Raw genomic sequence first — 21,432 nt, forward strand, 5'->3', positions numbered from 1 at the left:
CTCTGCGCGAGCCCCGACAGGCCCACGGGAGGCTGCCCGCGCAGTGGCGACTCCGGAAGCCAGGGCATCTCTGGACCTGCTGGGTGAGCTGTCCCAGCACGCTCCCGCCCGCGACACACGCTTCTGCCTCCTCCCCCGCCCGCCCACTCTGACACGTCCCACAGGGGCTCCATGGGGTGCTGGCAGGCGGCACCTGGGCAAGAAGGTCATGCCCAGCCTTCGTGGGTGCTTCCAATAAGGCCTGACCTGCCCGCACAAGCCACACCCGCCGCAGGAGCCCCTTGTGCACGGGCCGGCCTGGCCAGGTCTCCGGGAGGCCGAGGAGCCCGTGGCCGACCCGACCACAGAAGAGTGGGACAGTAGCGTCCCTAGACTCGAGGCCCCTGGGCGGTATGGGGAGCCCCCCAACACCTGGTCTCCTCACCAGGGCCCAGCAGAGGCAGGACAGAGTTAGTCACGGCCGTCGTGGCCCCGACTTGGATGCTGCGCGCAGGCCTCCCTGGGCGCCAGAGGAGACCGAGCTGCTGGCAAGGAGGGCGGGAGCCCCTGGGCTGTGGCGGCCCAGGCAGGACAGAGGCACAGGCCGGGGGACCTGGCGAGGGGGACAGTCCCATTTCAGCGAGGGACCAGCCCTGGAGGAGGCCCCTCGGCCGGGGCGCAAGGGGCGCCCCGTAGAACAGCCCAGGTCAGGCCCTGGCGGCTGCCACCTGAGACACAACTCCCGGCCCAGGGCCCGAGGGGACACAACCCAAGAGGACGGGGTCCCCCCCTGCCCCTGACCGCGGGCAGCCAGGGCCCAGGGACGCGTCACAGCAGGAGGGGCCAGCGGGCCTGCGTGCAGAGGTCGGGGAGCCCCGAGGGGGCGCTGTCACGGGGTTTTCTGCAAGTGCAACTCAACTTGCCCCCACGGGCTTGCTGGTGGACGCCAGCGCCGCTGCCCAGGGGCCTGTTCCACCAACTCATCACCGCCCCGGGCGTGACGGCTCTGGGTGTGAGCCCAGTGGTAACAGATTTTTCTGGGGTTATGGAATCAAGAATCTCTTCCAAGCAGAGCTCACGGGCTCAGCCGTTGCCAAACTCGCAGGCCCACTTCAGCCGCGGCCTCGGCGGGGGTGGCCAGCTGCAGCCGGGAGGACGCCAGGCCCGGCCACCCGAGGCCCGCCCGGCCCAGGGCTGCTGACTGCAGCGTGACCTGATCTGGGCAGATTGTGCTCCTCTGGGGGTGTCTGTGGGCCACAGGAGGGCGAATGACCGACACGCGAGATTCTTCTTAAAGCTGCTCTGTGCTCACATGCAGACGCTCGCTCTAAGTCAGAGGTGGTGCTTCATGCAGACAGCCCTGGCCTGCCCCGCCCCTGCCCTGCCCACGCCCCGCCCTGGACAAACCTTTCACCTGGAAACACTGACCGGCCTGCCAGCTGTTTCGTGGGCAGGCCTGTGCCCCCCCAGCAAGAGGAGGGGACTCCAGCAGCTGAGCGGCCAGCAGGGCCGACAGCCCGTGCCCAGTCCCTGCGGCCGCTGGGCTGAGCCGGTTCCCTCCCGAGAGGAGACCCCTCTGCGGCTGAGACGCATCCACTCGGGTCGACCGCGCTCCCCATGCTCCCCCAGAGACCCACTGACAGCGAGTGGGGCTCTCACCGCGCCAGCGGGAGCCGCGATGACTAACGGGACGCGGTGCATCTGTTTATTTTTGCTGAAGTCGGGCCGGCACCCCCCAAGGCCAGGAGGCAGTCTGGCGTGAGCAGGCCCGCCCGGCCGGGCTAGCAGGCCCCCTCCACTTCCGGGGCAGTTTTCAGCACCGAGTCCTCCCCCAGGATCTTGCAGAGCTCGTTGAGGCGCTGCTGCATCTTGGGGATCCCGGCCAGCTGGGCCTCCAGCTTCTGCTTCTCCTCGCTCAGCGTCAGGCGGGTGGCCGTGTCCAGTTGCTCGAAGCGCCAGCCGCCCTCCCCGTCGAACTGCAGCAGGTGTGTGTGGTGCTTCCTGCCGGCAGACAGACGCGTCAGCCCCGGCCCTGGCCCCGCTGCCGCTGCTCGTCTGGTTCACCGATGCAGCGACCTCCCCAGAGGCAACGATTGTGATTTTTAACACAAATGTCATTAATCTCCAGAGAATTCTGCTCCTGGGTTAAGTGTGTTCTGTGTTCTGACTGTTGCATGGACTGGACCCACTGGAACAGCCAGAAAGGCCCCAAGCGAGCCCCGGATGGGACGGGGCGGGGGTGGTGGTTGCGAAGGGAGGCGCAGAAACGAAAGGGCTGCTGAGGGGAAAGCGGTGGAAAGGACGCGCCGCAGCGGGGCCCGGGGCACACGCCCTTTGGGAACGGCCACTGCGCACGCGACCTCTCAGCAGCTAAGTCTGCGGTGTGTTGAACCAGCTCTGCGGGTGCCTCCACCCGCGGAGCTGCAGGAGGCTCTGGCGTCCACGCTGCCCCCTCAGCAGTGCGTCTCAGTGGATCCGCCTGCTCTGCCCCCCACCGTCTCTGGGGAGTCCTCTCGCTCCCCCCCATCTCTGGCCTGCACCCCAGTTCTGCTATGCATCAACAAATAAATCTTTAAAAAAAACCAGCCTGCTTGCTGGCAGGCCTCCTGCAGGCGCCGGCACTGACCCTGCCCCGGGAACGTGCCACCAGGGCAGGCGTGTACGGGGCTCTGGGCGGCGAGGGCGGCACCTGAGAGGCACACGTGGCAGGGCCTGAGCCAGCGCTATCTCCGGGAGGAGCCACTGAAGCGCGTCAGCTCTGTTCCCGGGGCCGAGGGGGCCAGGGCCCCGGCCTGAGCGTGGCTCCTGCAGAGCGTGGCGGGAGGGTGCAGGCCATGGAGGCGCCGTCCGGCGGGGTCACTCACCAGAGGGAGGGCCTGTGCGTGATGGACAGCAGGGAGATGCCGGCGCCCTGGGCGGCCTGGAAGATCTTGCCCTCCACGTCGATGCTCACTGCGCTGGTGCACTCGTCCAGCAGCGCGTACTTGGGCCTTGGGAAAGCAAACATGGACCGGTCAGGCGGGCAGCCGCCGTGGCCGCACTGGGCCCAGAGCACATAGGCCAGCCCTCCCAGGGCCTGGGCGGCTCATGGGGCCAGGCTCCCTGGCGAGGCTCAGACGCAGGGCCCAGCCGGTCTAGAGCAGCTTCTCAGGGCGGCCTTGTGGCCGACCGAAGAGGGGAGTGGAGACAGTTCAGACATGGTGGGGGCAGGTGGGGAGACTCAGCTGCGACCCGGTGTGAGCCGACTAACTGCGGACGCTGAGGGACGCGGCCGCTGAAAACGCAGGCTCGAAAGGGGTGTCCCGGCCCTGCCCCGGCTTGGCAGACCCTGCGCTCTACTTGGCCTGCGCCTTCTCGGGCCGCACAACGGTGAGGCACACGGAGAGCAGCACAGCCCTCCCCTGAGGCCCAGGCAGAGGACATGCTCCACATGGGGGCTTATGCGAGGCTGGGGTGCAGGGGAATGACTTTGGGGTGGTAGAAATCAGGAGAGAAATCACGTAAGGGGTTCTTTGATCGCAAAGGGGATGAGGGACTCCCCCGGGTGGCAGGAGTGTGGTCTGGATTGGGGTGTCCGTCATTCAACGTGGGTGTTCACCAAAGCCACTGACCTGGGCTTTCGCTACGTACTCTTACGTTAGCACCAGCAATGGATCAAACCAGCCAGCCCTGGCTGTCACCTGACGGGGTATGCGATTACAAGGAGGCCCTACCTGTGGTAGAACATGCGGGCCATGGCCATGCGCTGCTTCTCGCCGCCTGACAGCACGTCCTTCCAGTCCATGACGGCGTCCCAGCCTGTGGACAGACGCGTCTCAGGGGCACCCCGCACAGGCAGCCGCAGTCGAGGCCCTGAGCTGAGAGCCCCACGTGGCCCACGGCACGTCTGCACACTCACTCACCTTGCGGGGAGCACCCTGGACGCCCTCTGGGGGGCACAATTCCTAGTCCTGACGGGCCGCCCCTCAGAACTCAAAATACTGACACCTTGAAAAATGTTTTTGGGGCCTCCCTGGGGGCCAGGGGTCAGTCTCAGGCTGTCACTGCTGTGGCCTGAGTGTGATCCCGGCCAGAGAGCTGCCCACAGGGCGCAGCAGACCTCTCCTGTCTCCCCACTGCTCCCCTCAGCAGTGGATTTCAGTGGATCCGCCTGTTCTGCTCCCCACTCTGTCTCTGGGGAGTCCTCTCACCCCCGCACCTCTGGCCTACACCCCAGTTCTTCTACACAAAAATAAAATAAGGGCCTCCCTGGTGGCGCAGCGGTTGAGCGCTGGGTTGCGAAGCTGCCCGCAGCCTCTGAAGCGCCGGTTCGATCCCCGGCTGCTCCCCGGCCACCGGGGGAGGGTCCCACATGGCGCGCAGACCTCTCCTGCCGCCCGCTGCTCCCCTCAGCAGTGTCCTTCGGTCCTTCTGCCTGCTCTGCTCCCTGCTCTGGCTCCTGTAAATTCTCTCACCCTCCCGCGCTTCTGACTGTACCCAGTGCTTGTATAAATAAATAAATAAATAAAAATACATGCCTCTTTAAAAAAAAAAAAAAAAAACAAAAATAAAATAAAACCTTTAAAAAAAAAAAAGTCTTGCAGTGTCTCCAGAGGCCCGTGTCCACCTGCTCGGGTTTTCTAAGTTACACGTTTGTGTCATCTTTGTTAGCATCGCATGGTTCTCACAGCCCGCCCTCACTGTGTCATGGGGGAGAGGTTACTTGCAGACACAAGAGGCCCTGTCAGAAAGACGGCAAGTTGGGGAGTTTCTGGGCTGGAAAGAGCAGAAACAGGCCCAGGCCAAGCCAGATTCTCCAAGAAAGTCATGGAGCCTCGGCCAGGCCCGCGCTGACCCAGCGTCCAGCCGCCTGGAAGGGGCCCAGGCCAGGCCCTCCCCTTTCTGCCTCAGCTGAACGCTCACCTCTCTTCTGATTTCTCAGGAAACTTGGTCAAAGGAAAGGGACCCAGCCGGTGCCCCCACGCCCCGGTGTGGGAGGGAAGGGGACCCCCCACGCTCTCTAGGGAGCCACGGTTTCCTCAGCACACGCGCGGAGCCTCCTCCTGGAAATCACATCCTTGTAACTTTCCCTGCAGGGGAACCGTCTCAACCTGCCGCCTTACATGACACCCTCGCTTCCCGTGGAGGCTGTGGAGACAGTTTTCCCTTTGATGGGATTTGTCATGTCTGAGGCCCACGGTGAGGCCCGTGGGTGCCGAAACACCCTGGGCTCAAAATAACTTTGCCTGAGCCAGTAGAGGGCGAGGCTTTTGGGCCAAAGGAAAGGAGCTTGACCCGCTGGCCCAGGAGGCTGTGGGCACCGTGGGCTGGCCCGGCCCCGCCGGGCTGCTGCTCCCCCAGCCTCCAGGCAGGGCCTTCTCCAGGGGAGGTCACGGCTCTGTCAGACTGGCGGATCCCAGCACTTCCCTGAGCACGCGCCCTGATGAGTTCTGAAGGCTGAAGAGGGTGTCCCCTACCGCGCCGTTTCAGGGCCCTCGGCTCTCGCTGGAGTCTGGGGGGCAGAGCCTGGCGGGAGCACGGGCGCTGGGCTGTCCCAGAGCTAGGCTGGCAGCTCACGCCAGTGCAGCCTCAGGTGGGACAAGGGCTGCCGCTGCCTGCATGGCCCTGATGCCTGGGGGGCGAGGACCCTGGCGTCATGCAGGCCACACGGTGCTGTCCCGGGGCTCAGACGCCCAGGTGGCCCGGCCCGCAGCCGCTTCACAGAGCGGGGGCAGCCGGGGACCGCCCGCTGAGCTCCACTCCCGCCGCCACCGCCGGCCTCTGCGGGCGCCTCAGCGCGGGGCAGCGCCTACCTCCTTCCCTCTGCACGATGTGGAAGAGGTGCACGTCCCGCAGGATGCGCTCCAGGTCCTGGTCGGTGAGGCCCTTCTCCCGCATGTCGTCCTGTGTGTCGGGGTAGATGACTTGATCCCGAAGGCTCCCCAGGGACATGTAGGGCCTGCGAAGAGGAAGGACAGACTCTGCCCACGGCCTGGGTACCCGGGGTGCAGGGCGAGCCACCACTGCCCTCAGGTTCTGCAGGCACAGGGGCCTGTTCTTGCGGGGTTCGGAGAGGAGATGCCTGCCGCCTCGTCCCGCTGGCTGCACCTGCTTCTGCGTCTCCTCTAGATGGTGACTGGGGGCGCAGGCCCAGCCGTGCAGTGCAGCCCCACCCTCTCAGAAGACCACCCACACCAACAGAAGTGCAGCCCCAGACGCCGAGTCCCCCCACGGCCCATGCGGGCTCACCGGCCCCTAAGCGGGGAGGCTGACACCCTCCCAGGGGCCTGCCACAGATCCCGGGCCCTAGCCCCTCGCAGGGATTTACCCCAAAGATAAATCCCCCAAGTAATAACCTGAAGCGTACAGGGCCGCCCAGGCAGCGAGAGCAGAGGTGGCAGCTCCTGGGGACGCTGTCCCAGCTCAGGTCTCCCTAGCCCTCCCGAGTCACCATGATCCATCAGTGCTGACAGCGCCCCGACTGGGCCTTCCAGACACGGCGGCTGCTCAGACGGGCCTCTAGGCCCACGGGCAGCACCATCACTGCCGTGTAAGCAGCTCCTGCTCTGCTCCCAGAGGGCCGCAGCCACTGCCAACTTGAGGCCGAGGCCCTGCCTCTGGGGTCCCTGCCTCAAGGAGCCCCAAGTGGGGCCCAGAACCCCCCCTCACTGTGGCCAAGATGCTGGAATAAGCCACAGGGCACATCGGGAGTCAGACGGTTGTTATCTAAACGGTCACTGTAACAGTTTTCCTTTGTAATCTGGGATTCCTTCAAGTGTATCTTGTTTAAAACTCCTATAATACTAAGATTAAAATGAGCATATTTGAGGGCAAAGTCATTCTAGTGGGTATTTCCTTAGATCACAAAAGTCTGCGGGGCCTCCAGTGACTTGCATCTACTCCCCACTTCTTCGCGAGCCTGCCGGGCGGGACTGTGCTGGGAGAAGGCCCCGAGCTGGCTGGCTCATGTCCACGTGCTTCTGCGTTGTTTTCTGGTTAACAGGGACAAAGGCATAAAAAAGAGAAAAGTGCCGAGAAAGGCCAGCTCTGTCTCTGCGCTTGGGATCTCTGAAACAATCGCCCAAAATACTAAATATTTTACAGTTGTCTGAGTTTAATTGGGCACAAGCTTGATAAAAAAGTCCCTGCCATATTAACTACACTAACGGCTGTTTACAGCCAGCAGCAAGCGCTGCGTTGCCACGGCGACGGGCGGCCCCAGGCCCCAGAGCGGGGAGTCGAGGCTGAGCTCCTCCGAGAAAAGGAGCATCACCCCCCCCCCTCCTGGTGTTCTCAGCACACTCAGGGGGCAACAACGGTTCCGCCTGCAGGGCACGGCCACTGCTAATTACTGAAAGTGCATTTTTAGGAAAAGGTGTTTCCATTCCCTTGCACGCCACTGAATTATTGAAGAAGCCTGCGTGGGGCACATGGGAGCCGCGCGGGGGAGTCCCAGGAGCCCGGCTCGCCCTCGCCTTGCTGCCGCTCATGCACTCGCTCAGTTTCTCCTTACGCCACGCTCGCTCTCACCGTGTGGCTCTGGCTCTGCTCCTCGGCCTGGAAGGCTGAGCACACGCTCCTGGGAAGAGGTTCGCAAACTAACTTAGATTATTTTCTAATGTACCAGGCACCGCTTTCAGAGGGAACGCCGACTCCCGCGCCCGGGCGCTCCGGCTCTGCGTGTGCACGGGACCCAGCCACGCGGGATTTTGAACACAGAATCTAAGTTGCCCCCGAGCCAGGGAACCGAGCGTCATCACATCAGAATGTCTCTGACAAAGAGAACAAGAAGGGCACTGCGGAGGCTCAGCTCCTCAGACTGGGCGCTTGCCCCAAGGGGTCTCCAAGGTGGGGCTGAGGACTCCGCAGCCAGGGGTTGGGGCAGCAGGCGGGCCCGGCTTCAGACCTGGGGCTGCTGATTCCTTAGGACAAAGGGGGGGGGGAGTGTCCGGCCATGGGTGGGTCTTGCTCCAAGCAGGCCCTGGGGGAACATGTGGCCCCAGCGTGGCCCAGCATGCACTTGCCCGGCGGGTGCACAGAGCAGGCGGCCCTGGCTTGGACACCGCAGGCTGCAACCGCTGGCCGCAGCGCCCACTCCACACTGCGTGGCCTCCCCTAAACCCCACTGCATGGGTGGCCGGACAGTGAGCGCGAGAACTCTCCACCGAGGAAAAGCAAGAGGTGTGAGTCAGCCCCACAGGCGGGAGATGGACGCCTGCTCTGGGCTGCTGCCCGGCTGGTGCCCGCGGGCCCCTGACCCAGCTGAGGCAGAGGGACGAGGTGTGGCCGGAGGAGCAGGAGGCCCGCGTCTCCCCAGAGCCCCTCTGCTCTCGCCCACAACCAACACCCGCGTTCTCCGGGTCTGGCTCCGAGCTCAGCCACTCACGCCACCCGAGGTCTGCGGCCAAAGCCCGGGCATGTGCCCACGTGTGCTCCCCTCAGAGCCGCGTGCTGTCCATAAAGGCAGCGCTGCTGAGTCCACTGCGGGACGACAGTCACCGCGACTGTCTGACACACGCTCCGGAACACGAGGAACGGCCGCGGCTCGCAAGCCGGGAGGGGAGGCCGGGGCTCATCCAGGGCCGGCTCCGAGGAGACGACTCTCGGGGGTCACTAGGGCCGGCCGGCGCCCCTGGAGGGCAGCACAGTGGAGACGGGCGCTGGCCACGCCAGGCAGGAAGAGCGGACGCGCAGCCCCATCCAGCAAGGGCCGCTCTCGAGGGAGGCAGCCGAGGGCTAAGGCCAAGGGCCTCACAAAAACGGAGCCTGCTCGGGCCGCGTGGCTCACCTACCTCTGCGGGATGTAGAACATGTGCTGGGGCGGCGGCTTGTAGAGGGTCCCCTCGTACACAGGCCAGAGCCCACTGAGAATCCTGAAGAGGGAGCTCTTCCCACAGCCGTTGGGGCCGGTGATGAGGAGGTGCATCCCTTCCCGGACCTGCAGGGAGCACGGGGAGCGCGGCCTGTCCTGGGGCTGCCAGCACCCAGGCCAGGTGGCAGCAGGGCCAGGGAGACACCAGGCGGTGGTGGACATCGGGCTGGGCCTGGTGTGCTCTGCGGCTACGAGCATCACAAAACAGTCCATTTCCAAAGAAAACAGATCTCCTGGAATGAACACTTTCCAGAATTTTCACTGCAGTCACTCCCCCTGGGGGCTTCACCCGGAAGACTAAGCCCGGCCCGTCTCTTCCACTACTAAGAGTGTCCCCGTGCGCGCCCATGGCCCACCCAGTACCGCAGCTGTGGAGCCCGGGACACGCTCGCCGCCGAGGTCCTGCTGCCCTGCCCTGCCCTGCCCTGGGGGAGCCGCTGCGGTCACCAGGGGGCTGAGTGCTGGTGCACCAGAATCTCAAGGGGCTTTTAGGATCAGGGCCTCGGGTCTGTTGGCCACTTCACACCTTCATTTTTGTCATCAAGACAGAGAACATTAAATACCACCTGAATTAAAGGCTAAACTCCAGCCCAGACACTTGCGATGATGCTTTCCTGCCAGCACACGTGCTCACTGGAAAGAGAACGTGAGTGTTTGCTGACAGGAGCAAGCTGAGGACCGATGCCCTCATATTTGAGCAGAAACATCACATTCGGGGTTTGCAGGTGTAAATTTTCTGAGGAAACGTCCTGCAGTTTCCCTATTACCTTGGCTGGGCTGTCAGGGCCGGGCCGGGCGGCCTGCTGTCTGCGTCCTGCAGGAGGAGCCACCTGTGCCAGGGCCCCCCGGGCCCTCCTGGACATTGCTCCTCTGAGCATTTAGCAGAGGGCCATGGGCCCTGAGTGTGTGCCGCGGGGGACAATAGCCAGGTCGGCCCTGGATGGCGTCTTACTTGGAAGTTCAGCCTGGAGGCCACCACCTCTCCCGTGGGTGTGATGATGGGCACGTCCTCACAGATGATCCCCTGCTCCACGTCCACCACTCTCCCTGCAAGCCGAGGCATCGCGGGCGTCACCACGAGGCAGCGGCGCCTGGTCGGGGCCTCGCAGCACAGGGCGGCGCAGGGAATCGCGGCGGCAGCAGCCCCACCCAGGGCAAGGACAGGTCAGCCCAAACTTGGACGTTCTGACATACCTATTTGGAAAGTCTTTCCCAGAAACACTATTTTGCAACAATCGGATGTCCATGTCCTAACGAGAGCAAGCTGACCTCTGCCTTAGCGGCCCACGTGCTCTCTGGGCGCCTGAAGGGGTGGGGGGTGGCCCAGGCGCGGCACGGCTTCTCAGACTGCGCAGACCTTCCCCAGTTTGTTTCTTTATTTTATAAATCAGCTTCCTGATATTTTTTAAATCTTTTTTTTTTTTTGCATACAAGAGCTGGGGTACAGGCCAGAGGTGGACTCACCAGAGACAGAGCGGGGAGCAGAACAGGCAGATGGACCGAAGACACTGCTGAGGGGAGCAGCGGGGAGACAAGAGAGTCTGCTGTGCCCTGTGGGTCACTCCCTGGCCGGGGATCGCACTCAGGCCGTAGGGGTGACAGCCTGAGACTCGACCCCTAGGCCGCCACGGAGGCCCCAGTCTCCAGGTGAGAGACAGAGGTGATAGGGAACAACGTGGCATCAGCTCCAACCCTCTTGCTTCAACTTAAAAGCAAAGCATTTCCTCAGCCACGTGAGCAGCCTCCAGAAATAGCTCTGGGCCCCAGGCCGGGCTACTCCCCACCCCTCAGCTTGCAACAGCAGCTTCAGGAGAAGCTGTGTGGACACCTGGGCGTCAGCTCCCTGTGCCTGCTGGACAGCAGCTTCCCAGAGCCGGCTCTACTGAGGACAGACACGTCAACAGGAGGAAACACGGAGACGTCAGGCTGATACCTTTGATGGCCAGCGGGTGGCTGGGGGTTGATTCTGCGTCGCCCCCACCCTTGTGCTGGTTTCCGGACTCCTGGGTGACTGTGGTTCTCTTATAAATCCCTCTTTTCACCTCGTCAAAGACCCAAAACATATTGTAGACACGCGCGGTGTAGCCTGCCAGCTCGGTGACCTGCATTCAAGCAGGAGAGACAGTCAGTCGGGCGCCCGGGGCCCCCAGCTCTTCACACACTCACAGAACAAGCACCCCACCCACCCCGTGTGCTACCCAAACACGCGCAGCCGACACCTCCCGGGAGGGCCCCTGGGCCTGGGGGTGTGAGAGGAGACAGCGCACCGGGTCACTCGTGCAGGTGCGCTCGAAGTCTGCAGGCCGGAATGTGAGAGCCACACACCTCTCAGCCCCATCCTCACGTCTGGTTTATGGGACGAATCTTATTTCCAAAAAATTAGCAACTTTGTAAAAAACTTCAGCTCATTCAATGAAATGATTTAATTTGACATGTTTTTAAGATGAAAAAGAAGGTATGTTAAATGGAAGGAAAACACATTTCTCTGGCTATGTGACGAACATTTCTAGGTCGCGAATATTTCTTTGGTCAAAATTCCTAATTTGGGGCCTCCCTGATGGCGCAGGGGGCTGAGCGCAGTGCTGTGAGGGTATGCGCGGCCTTTGCGGCCAGGGAGCAACCCACATGGCGCAGCAGACCTCTCCTGTCTCCCCGCTGCTCCCCTCGGCAGTGTGTTTGGGTACATCTGCCTGTTCTGCTCCCCACTCTCTCTGGTGAATCTTCTCACCCCCCCGTGACTCTGGCCTGCACCCCACTGCTTACTAAAAAAAAAAATTCCCAATTTGGCCCCAGAAAACACCCACAGGGGGCAGTGGTGTTGGGGCTGAGGCCGGGAAGCAGGGGTCCCCTCCAGCACAAGCCCCAAAGCAACTCGTGCCCCGGGACAGACACCGCCTGTGGCCCACACTGGTCTGCGCCGAGAGGGGCGCCCTGAGACTGCCGTCTGACCCCCGGGGGCCCTGCACAGCGACTTAATGGGCAATTTCCACAACACCACGCAGGAGCAGCGCTTGGCGGAGTCCCAAGTCAGGAGAACAGGACGAAGGGTGAACAGAATGTGGCTTCAGAAGAAAACTGGGTCCACACGTTGGTGCAGAAAACGCCTGAGGGGGCTGCAGATCCAGCCGAGAGCCAGGCTGGGGCCCCAGGGTGGGCAGGGGCGGTGCGGAGCATCTAGGGGCTGAGGAGTGGGGTGTGGACGGGTTACTAGGGGACACGGGGCAGGGGGCGTCTGCAGACGGGCGCCTCGCCCCTCTGAGCACAGGGGAGGGCAGGCCCGTGACACAGCCTCGATGCTGGGACGAGCTTGTCAGGAGCCCAGCAGCGCTGCGGGGACAAGGCCAAGTGCCCTGGCCGGGGCGGGGGGCGGGGGTGGGTGCTCCAGGCCGGAGCTGTTCCTTCTGTGGCTTAGGAAGCAAAGTGTTTCACTGTGAGAGGACAATGGCTTTGATTTTTCATTTCATTTTCCACATCAAAACCCTACCCCAAACGCGGTCTCCAGCTCAGAGAATCACTGTTTGAGAAGAATCTGCTCGGTGCACGGCCCGACTTCACCGGTCTCTGTTGTTTTTTTAAAAGCCCAACACATTGTGTTAACTCTCGCTGCATCAGACTGAAAAGCTTGGTCACGGGTCACAAGTGACCGAGGTCAACCGAACAGGCTGAACTTTCACTTCTTATTGCTGCAAAAGCCACAGAGTGACCGGCCATGAGGACAGTCCAGGGGAAGTGACGTCCTGTCTGTGGGCACGTGAGTGTGCGAACGAGGCGACTGCCAACCTCAGCGCACTGTCACCACGTCGACCAGCGCATCGCCCACGTGCCACGCACGGCGGGAGCCGGGAACGTAAGGGTGGGCGCCCCGCTGTACCTCTTTGTAGGAGGACATGATCCGCTCGATGGCGTCGGCGCCCGAGGCCAGCAGGTTGCGCGCGGTGGTGAAGGCCTCCGTCCGCTCGCTCACCATCGCCTGCTTCTGGCCGCTGCCCGGCTCTGCAAGCAAGAACAGCGCGTGAGCTCCAGCCCCGCAGGCTCCCGCAGAGACCCTGGGCCCAACAGCCCCGCGCCCACTCTGCGCGCGTCAACAGCGTCCTGGAAGCAGAACGGGTCTGAGAAGACGGGGTTCTGAGGTTTTACTCGCATCCCTGGTGCTGCCCCGCTCTCGCTGGACGCAGACGCACAGCAACTCAGGCCACAGGCTCTGCGAGTGTTTCCATTTGGCGTAGTTCAGTCTCGCCCGCAGTCAGCTCCTCGCCCCGTCCCAGAGGGCCCAAGGCTACCACCCGGCGCAGCCCATGCTCTGGTGGGGCCTGCAGCAGAAGGCAAACTAGCGGAGCTTCAGCACCCGGCCCACGGCTCCGGTCACCCACCTCCCAACGATGGGCAGCACTGCCCGGTCCCTGCCACCGTCGGCCACCTGGTCCCCCTCAGCGCAGTCCTGATCTCCGGGACGGTTCCCTCCAGGCCTGACATCTCCCTGCCAGTCCGATTCTCGGTCTGTCTTTTTATAGACGACGAGCAAAGTTCTAGAAAATGTGGTAAATCAATGAAGAGACAGACGGTTGGGGCTCTGTCCCGGGCAGCGCTCAGCTGGCGAGAGGTCCCCACAGCTGCGCAGGGCGGCCTGGGCGGGAGTGAACAGGGTTTGGAAATCACGTCCCGCTGCGGAGACCAGATGCGCTCGCGGCAGGACGGGCCGCGCGGCCCTGGGGCTGCGTGTTTTTCAGAGACCCTCAGCCCGGCCACCCAGAGGCCCTCGGACCCAGAGGCCAGGCGGCCGCTCAACCACTGAGGACAGACTTGGCCCCGGGAGCGCTGGCTGACCTATGCGGTCACCGTGGCGGCACCTCAGGGTGAGAGGGGCCTGCAGGGGGCAGGGGACAGGCCCTACTGCCATGCCCGCCGGCTCTCTCCACCCCCACAGGACACGCGAGGGCAACAGCAGCGCTGCGTGCGTCTCCGGCACCCCCTCTCTGTCCTCTGGCAGGTCCCCGGCCCAGGTCAGCCACGTTGTTCCCCAGAATTGTAAAATATTTTGTCAGGAGCTCTTCGTTCAAGTTCCTATTCAAGCCGTACCTGCCCAATTCCAGGCTGACCTCCGGGCCCGCTGGCGGTAAGTGCCCAGCAGCTCGGTCCCACCACCGCCATCTCACCGAGGAGGTGACAGAGGTCAGAGTGTGGCCCGCAGGGCTAGGCTGGCGTGCAGGGCCCCCATGACAGCGGCACTGGCCCGCCGCGGCCAGCACTGGGGGACAGGCGTGCAGGGAGCGCCTGGCCAGCGATGTGGCTCAGACCCGGGGGCCTTCCAGGCGCTGCGGGGTCAGCCACAGCGGGAGGCTGGACAGGGGTCGCACAGGCGCACAGGGCCGGGCTGCAGTCCACGGGGGAGCAGAAGCCAGGGCCCAGGAGCGCCTGCCTCTCGGGCAAGGCCTGCAGGGGCCAGACACAGCCCAGATGGGGCCACGGCCCAGGACCCCCCAGGCAGTGACTCCCCAGAACCTTCCTGCTGGCGTCTCCGCTGCTGCCCCCGCCTGCCTCCTCCCACCACAGGGACCCCACCGGGCTGGCCTACGCCCCTTCCCTGCCTGGCGGGCGCACGAGCGTCGGGCGCTCCTGGCTTGCCCTGGCCTTGCCCAGAACTGCTCTTGCAGGGAACAGACGAAAAACAACACTGAGAATTCGGGATCCTGACCCTCCGGAAATGACCGTCGTCATGTGGCGCCAGAGCAGAGGAGAGGAAGGCGTCATGGCCTCTCAGACACCGACACCCAGAGCTGTTCACGCGACCGAAGCCCCTTCCCCGCTAAGCCCCAGCTCAGCCGGTGGGCGCAGCACTGGGGTCCACCTCGCGCCCCCTTGCTGTCCGCTGACCAGGGCACAGCTGGCCTCTTGGCGGGCAGGCCTGTAGCTGTCATCTGGGCCAGAGGTGGCCGCGGGAGGACCAGAGCAGACACACAGCCCGGCCTGTCCCCCCAGATTCCATCGGCCGTGGGGCACAGCCCGCAGCCCCGCCCCCACAGGCCCCACTTGGGCTCCCTCCTGCAGCTGCGAGGCCGGCGCTGCCCGCACAAGGGGCCTGAGCTCCGGCCATTCCCTGGACCTGCCGTGGCCTTTTGGCGCCGCCACGCTTGTAACGGCCGTCCCACAGCAGCCGAGCCGCTGCCAGGTCCCTCCTGCCTTGTTTATCGCTCACTGGTCTCTCTGGGGTTCGTTTGCCGCCATTAATAGCTGCGTTTTCTGTGTTCTGGGCTGAATCCTCCGGGGACTTCCAAGCACCAACAGAAGCGAGATGGGGCACCCTCCCCCACAGGCACCATCTCCAAAGAACACCGTCTAGGAAACTCACATGGGTATGAACAGCGGACGATTCCATCAAACTTCTCAGTAAAACTAAACTCAAGGCGACAGATTCTGCCGTGTTTGTGTTTCCCTCTCCCTGGCGCTCTTTAGAGAGGGCAGGTCATTTCACCACGAAAGGACCAGGTTAGCAGCACCACTGCTGGCGATTTCTTTAATTTCCACTTTTAAAAAGATTCTTTTTCAAATACCCATTTGAAAGCAAAAGCAGACCAGGTCCCTCTTCCCCGGCCCGAACACCCGTGGCTCCCCACCTCTGCCCCTGCAGTAGCCCAGACTCTGCGCGGGGTCTTGGAGGCGCTTCTGTCCTCTGGAAGAGCTGCTGCCGGTGTGCAGGGCGCCTGGCTCCCCTGCCTGTGCGGCCCTGGGGCTGCGGCCTAGTGAGGCCACGAGCCAGAGGGTGTCGCAAGCCGGGCTGAGTGGGCTCGGGCAGGAGGAGGGGAAGCTGAGGCGCCCGCAGAGCAGGCTCAGCACAGAGCTGGGCTTGGGTCTCCTGTGACGCCAAGCTCCGTTCCGGTTAAGTGGTTTCAGTGTGCGTGTGTGGAGCGTGTGGTGTGTGTGTGGACCATGTGGTGTGTGTGTATTGTGCTTGTGTGTGTGCTGGGGAGGCTTTATTTTGGAAGAAGAGCAGAAAGTGCTCCCCTGGGGACATCCCTCTGCTGCCAACACAGCCCACACCCCGATCCAGGCCCACGCGTGCTCACAACGTCCATGCCCGCACGTGTTTAGCTGTCCCAGCGATGTGGAACGGCGGGAGCACTGAGGAACCGGCAACAGAGCCTGCAACTTGGCCAGCCGCACAGCCCAGCCAGGCTACCCGCATCACCCACGGGTAAAGAGCCCTCACCCCCAGCTGAAGCCCCAGAACAGGGTCTGGCGAGCGGAACCGCCGTCCACACCACGTGCGGAGGCGCATCCAGCCCCGCAGGTCGTGGGCTCAAGGCACAGGCGTGGGCCGCCGCAAGGAAGCCAGGCTGGTGGTGGTTTGACTCCGGACGTCGCCCAGAGCACCTTCTGGGCCAGGCAATGCCCTGAGTCGCTGGGGGTGAGCTCCCAGAAACCCCGCAGCAGAGGCGTCCTTGGGAGCCCAGAGGAGGGGTCCCTGAGCCAGTCTCCCCACCCTCGTCGCCGCCCTGACTCCCGATGGGGCCGAGCCGGCTGTGGCTTGGAACCAGGCGCTGAGCACACAGCAGCTGGCAATGCCCAGCCTCACGCACACACTCTCAGAGCCGCTGCCCCAGAAACACCGCAGACGCAGGGGTGCGCGGGCGCAGCTTCCTACCGCCGTCAGCGAAGCCCGTGGCTGTGATGATGGGCACGGCCACCATGACCAGCCCGCTGCCGCTCCAGACGTACTTCATCAGGAACTGCTCCACCATGATGTACCACAGGCGCTGCGACAGGATGAGGTTCATCTGGTCCGCCAAGGCCTTGTAGCTTTTCTGGAGTTGCTTCATTTCTACCTGCAGAGGAGGAAGGAATAGGAGGAGCTCAGGTGAGCTCGGGAAGGCAGCCTCACGGCCAGAGGCTTCTTCAAGGATGTGTACATGCTGGGGCCCCCTGGGGCCTAGGGGCTGAGTGTCAGGCTATCACCGTGTGGGCCTGAGTGCATTCCCAGCCAGGGAGCTGCCCACAGGGCACAGCAGACCTCTCCTGTCTCCTCGCTGCCCCCTCAGCAGTGGATCTCAGTGGATCCACCCGTTCTGCATCCCACTCTGTCTCTGGGGAGTCCTCTCATCCCTGCACCTCTGACCTGCACCCCAGTTTTTCTACACCAAAAAAAAAGTGACAACAAAACCCACAAAGGTGTGTACACGTTACGGGGCTTTACATTGTACAGTGTTACCTACGGCGCCGCCATCCAGCAGCCAAGCACACAGAGTCACGTCAGGATGGGTCACGGTTCCCATCATTTTTGGGAAAACTTAGCCTATCAATGAACATGTTGTCTCTAAAGTACCTATAAGTGACTCAGGCCATGATTTCAAAGCTGTGTCTGTAAGATGTAAAATTAAACGATACTCCACGAGACTGAGCAGGCCAGGCCAGGCCAGCACCCTTCACGGCCGTGTCAGGGGGCCAGGCTGCAGGGTGCCGGGCCAGGCTGCCCTCGGCTTCCCTGAGCTGGTCACCGACATGGCATCAGACTGGACTCACATCACTGAGGCGGAGTCCAGAGGGACAACTAGCGATGCTAAATGCAATGTCTGCTGCGACTAACAGGAGGGGGGGAGGCCTAAGCTCGCCTGAAATTTTGTCCTTCAGGGGAGAATTCTGATGAAACGTTTTTTTGATAATTACTGATGCTTCAAAAATGAAACGACTCCATGTCTCCGAGCACAATCATTAAAAGATAACTCAACATTTCACGTGCCAAGTCATCTGTGTACGCTTCTGAGGCACCGCGTTCAAGGTGCTTTGGTGGACTGTGAGTTGAGTTGATTACACGATTTCCGAGATCTGCTTCGATGTCAACATCCTTTAATAGTTTAAAACAACGTTCCGGAACTCTCCTCCTCCCCGTTTCTTTCCTCTCTACTCTCAGCATCCCCCAAGCTGGACAAAGGTTCATCCCTTTTAAAATTCGTGTCGGGGTGGCGCTGTGGCCAGCGAGGAGTGGCGGTCAGAGACCGCCAGCGGCACGCAGAGACCCTGACACTGACCGCACGCGCACAGTCGCGGAACCGTCTCCCCGGCGGAAGCAGGTCTTTTCTCCCGGAAAAGACAGCCAATGTTCCAGCCTAGATTTCCCCATCTCCTTGGGAGTCACTCAGTCCCCAAACGTGTTTTCCCCTGTGCAGGGCCGCCTCCTAGGCTAGGATTCAGGTTTTAAGAAAACGGGTTTGGAGAGAATTCTGAGCCTGTCTGGGTAACCAAGGCGAAGGTGGCTATTTTCAGGCTGCTGACGTTTTAGAAAAGTCTGCCCCCGATAATTCTTCAACAGCTTGTGATTAAGGAGGGTGAGGGATCTCCTGTTTCAGCCCCGGCTTGGATGTCACGGGAACCCAAGCTGCCGGAGCGGGGCCTGTGCGCAGGACGGCCGAGGGGCTCCCGTTTCATAGCCCCGTGCCGGCCGCGCCTTACCTTGTGTCCTCTGTAGAAGGCGATCTCCTCCACGTTGGCTATGATCCTGGAGTGCACGTACCGCAGGTAGCCCTTCCGGTGGGCCTCCTCGGCCACCAGCTTCCCAAACCGCGGCGAGCAGGCCTTCAGCACCTTGGCGGTGGTGTAGATCACCAAGCCGGCCAGCAGCGTGGGGCCGACGGGGCTGGCCCCCCTGGACGTGGCCGTCTGGATGAGGGTGTACGAGGTCAGGACGACGTCCAGGATGGGCTTGGTGAGGTTGGAGTACAGGTGAGCCACGGACTGGGAGAACAAGGTGATGTCCTCGGTCAGGGACTGGTCGGGGTTGGCCAGCCTGGCGTCCATGTTGACCACCTTGTAGTAGATCTGGTCGGTGAAGTAGGTCTCGTAGGCGTGGGCCACCAGGCGCGTCCTGAAGGCCAGGGCCAGCTTGCACTCCAGGTAGCGGATGGCGCTGTTGACGAAGGTGGCGGGCACAGCGACCAGCAGCCACTTGACCAGCTTGAGGACGAAGGCCCGCGGCTGCTTCTCCACGATGCTCTTGACGATCTTCCCGTCCAGCCTCGCCACGTAGATGGACAGGAAGGTGCGGGAGACCAGCGCCAGCGAGTGCAGGCCCAGCCAGCCCGCCTCGGCCGTCAGGAGCCGGGGAAGGAGGATTCTCCGGAGTCGCAGCAGCTGCCCGAGGAACTCCGCGTTCACGGCGGGCGCCGGCTTGGCGCGCGCGGCCCCGGCGCAGTGCGGCCCCGGGCTCCGGCCCGCAGCCCCCCGCCCTGCGCCCCGCGCCCCCGGCCGCAGGCGCCGGCCCAGCGCGGGCCCGAGGGTCTTCAGCGCGAACGCGGCCGCCACCAGGCAGGCGGCCCTCTCGGCGGGGCCCCAGCGCGCCCAGCGCGCCCGCGCGGCCGCGGCGCTCAGCAGGCGCGCCATCCCGCCCGGCCCGGCCCGGCGCGCTCCGGCGGGGGCGGCTCACTGGGCCGGGCCGCGCCGCTCCGCAGCCGCGGGGCCGGGAGTCCCGCCGGGCCCCATGCCCGCCGCCCGCCCTGCGCCGCGCCCGGTGCGGTCGCCGGAGGACGCCGGGGCTCGCCCTCGCCCGCCTTCCCCGCGCGCCCCGCGGGCTCCGGCCCCCCGCGCCGGGCGCCCCGGGAGTCGGCCCCGCGAGGCTACGGCTGCGGCCCGCAGGCGGCCGCCCGGCCCGGCCCGGCCCGGCCCGCCCCGCCCGCGCTCAGGCCCCGCGCCCGCCGCCCGCCGCCGCCGCCCGGGCCCGAGTGAGCGAGCGCGGAGCGCCCGGCGCGGCCTTTAAGCGCGGCGCGGCGCGCGCGGGGCTATTTCTGGAGAGGTCGCCTCAGGGCAGCGCCGCGGCCCCGCCCGCCCCGGCTGCTCCCGCGCGCCTCCGGGGGCAGGAGGCGCCTCCGGGGAGGGCGCGCGGGCCAATCTGGGGGGGCCGCGCCCCGCGCCCCTCCTCATCTTCCTGCCCGGGGGCCGCGCAGAGCCCGGGCCGGCCGAGGCCGCTTCTGAGAGTGACCGGACTGGCGCCCCCCGCGCTGAGGGGAGCGCGGGGCGCCGCCCGACCCTGAAGCCGCCGCCGCGCGAGCCGGCGCACCTGCCGCGCGCACCGGCCCCGGCCCGCCGCCCCGTCCGCGCCCTCGGGCCGGGCGCTCAGCCCCGGGGGCGCCGCCCCTGCTCCCCGCCCCGCTCGCCGGCCCGGCCGGGGCCCCGGCGGGCGTGGGGTCGGCCCGCGCGAGCGGAGACCCGGCCGCACCCTGCGCGCCCGGCAGGGAGGCGCCCCCCGCGGCCCGGACGACGCCCGCCCGGCAGCGCCCGCGCCGGGGCTGGAGCCGGAGGGGCCGGCGCGCGCCCAGCCCGCGCCCTGCGGACGCTCCCGCCCGCCCGGGCCGCTGTGCTCGGCTCCGAGCGGCCGCGCGGGGTCTCAGGCCCACGGCCGCCTCGTCTCCCGCGCTGAGCCGGGCGGGCAGGGGCGGCGGGCCCGGCCCGGGCGGCGGGCGCGGAGGAGCCAGGCCGGGAGGCCGCGGCACGCGGGCCAGGGGGCGGCCGGTCACCGAGGCGGGCGCCAGGCGGGAGGAGGCCAGAGCCGAGCGGGCGCGACCCCTGAGCGGACGGCGGGCGGTCTTCGGGGGCCCGGGGCGAGACGAGCCCGACGGCGTCGCTCGGAAGCAGCCCCCGCCGCGCGGGCGGCCAGGACGGCGCGGCCGGGCCCCGCCAGGCGCGGAGGACGGAGCCCGGGGCCGCTGCGGGGCTCGGCCTCGGCCGTTCCTCCCGCGCGTGCGGGGACGCCGGCGTTTTCTCCGAGGGCGCGACTTTATTTTATTCTCAGATTATTCATTTACACAGGCCCCGGGCACAGTCAGGAGCGCGGGCGGGCGCGAGGACCCGCCAGAGCCGGAGCGGGGCAGAGCAGGCGGAGGGACCGAAGGACACCGCTGAGGGGAGCGGCGGGCGGCAGGAGGGGTCTGCGCGCCAGGCGGGACCCTCCTCCCACATGGTGGCCGGGGAGCAGCCGGGGATCGAACCGGCGCCGCCGAGGCTGCGGCAGCTTCGCAGCCCGGCGCCCCGCCGCTGCCGCCGGGGAGGCCCGTCACTATTTCCCACAGGCTCATCTGCTCCCGCCGGCAAGGGCCGGGGCGCGGGACCGGCGGGCCCCCACCACGGCGGGGGAGCCGCGGGGCAGGGGTTGGCGGCGCCCGGGGTCGCGCCCTGGCCGGCCGCTCCACAGCGGCGCGCCCGGGGCCCGAGGGAAGACGCGAGTCCGGGCGTCTCGCGGGCGGGGGCGGCCCCGCGCTCTCAGGCCGCTGGGCCGGGCGCTCCCACGGGCCGCGCCGGCGCCGAGGAGAGGCCGGCCCCGCGCGGCTGTTCCCGCCCGCGCCCGGCGGCGCCCGCGCCCCTGCATGCCCGCGGCCGAGGCCCCGCGCCTGCCGCCCGAGCGCGCGGAGGGGACGAGGGGCGCGCGGGGGTTCGGCTCCTCTCCCCGGAAGTCTCACGACGCGCGAAGCGCCCCCGGCGGGCCGCCCGCGGGCTCCGCCCCAGCTCGCCTTGTTAGGGGGAAAGGCTGTCCTGAGCTAATCCCATGCAGGCTTCGTGGACGCCACCCCCACTCCAGACCAAGGCCATCAGGACTCTGGGAAAGACACGTCCCGTCACCACCA

At 65.2% G+C, this 21,432-nt stretch overlaps 1 protein-coding gene across 1 annotated transcript; it reads right to left on the bottom strand.

Annotated features, from left to right (window-relative positions):
- Positions 1 to 1,680: 1,680 nt before the first annotated feature.
- ABCD2 (ATP binding cassette subfamily D member 2) lies at positions 1,681 to 19,198 on the bottom strand. Its single transcript, XM_037515458.2, has 10 exons — positions 18,272 to 19,198; positions 16,470 to 16,650; positions 12,702 to 12,823; positions 10,764 to 10,932; positions 9,783 to 9,877; positions 8,751 to 8,896; positions 5,772 to 5,917; positions 3,693 to 3,777; positions 2,844 to 2,969; positions 1,681 to 1,980 (listed from the first exon to the last, which is right to left on the bottom strand). Exons 1-10 carry the CDS (start codon positions 19,196 to 19,198, stop codon positions 1,761 to 1,763), a joined length of 2,217 nt encoding a protein of 738 aa, XP_037371355.1. The 3' UTR covers positions 1,681 to 1,760.
- Positions 19,199 to 21,432: the final 2,234 nt, after the last annotated feature.

This window comes from Talpa occidentalis, unplaced genomic scaffold (genome assembly GCF_014898055.3).
Source record: "Talpa occidentalis isolate TD23 unplaced genomic scaffold, MPIMG_talOcc4v2.1 talOcc4.16, whole genome shotgun sequence".
In the NCBI taxonomy this organism is placed as follows: Eukaryota; Metazoa; Chordata; class Mammalia; order Eulipotyphla; family Talpidae; genus Talpa; species Talpa occidentalis.

What these genes read in the sequence shown, in the direction of transcription:
- ABCD2 (XM_037515458.2), bottom strand. Translation starts at nt 19,198, where the DNA reads ATGGCGCGCCTGCTGAGCGCCGCGGCCGCGCGGGCGCGCTGGGCGCGC. An exon ending in CACGGGCTTCGCTGACGGCG is followed by an intron (nt 12,824 to 16,469) that starts GTAGGAAGCTGC and finishes TCTTGCTTGCAG; the next exon opens with AGCCGGGCAGCGGCCAGAAG. An exon ending in CATCGTGCAGAGGGAAGGAG is followed by an intron (nt 3,778 to 5,771) that starts GTAGGCGCTGCC and finishes GTCTGTCCACAG; the next exon opens with GCTGGGACGCCGTCATGGAC.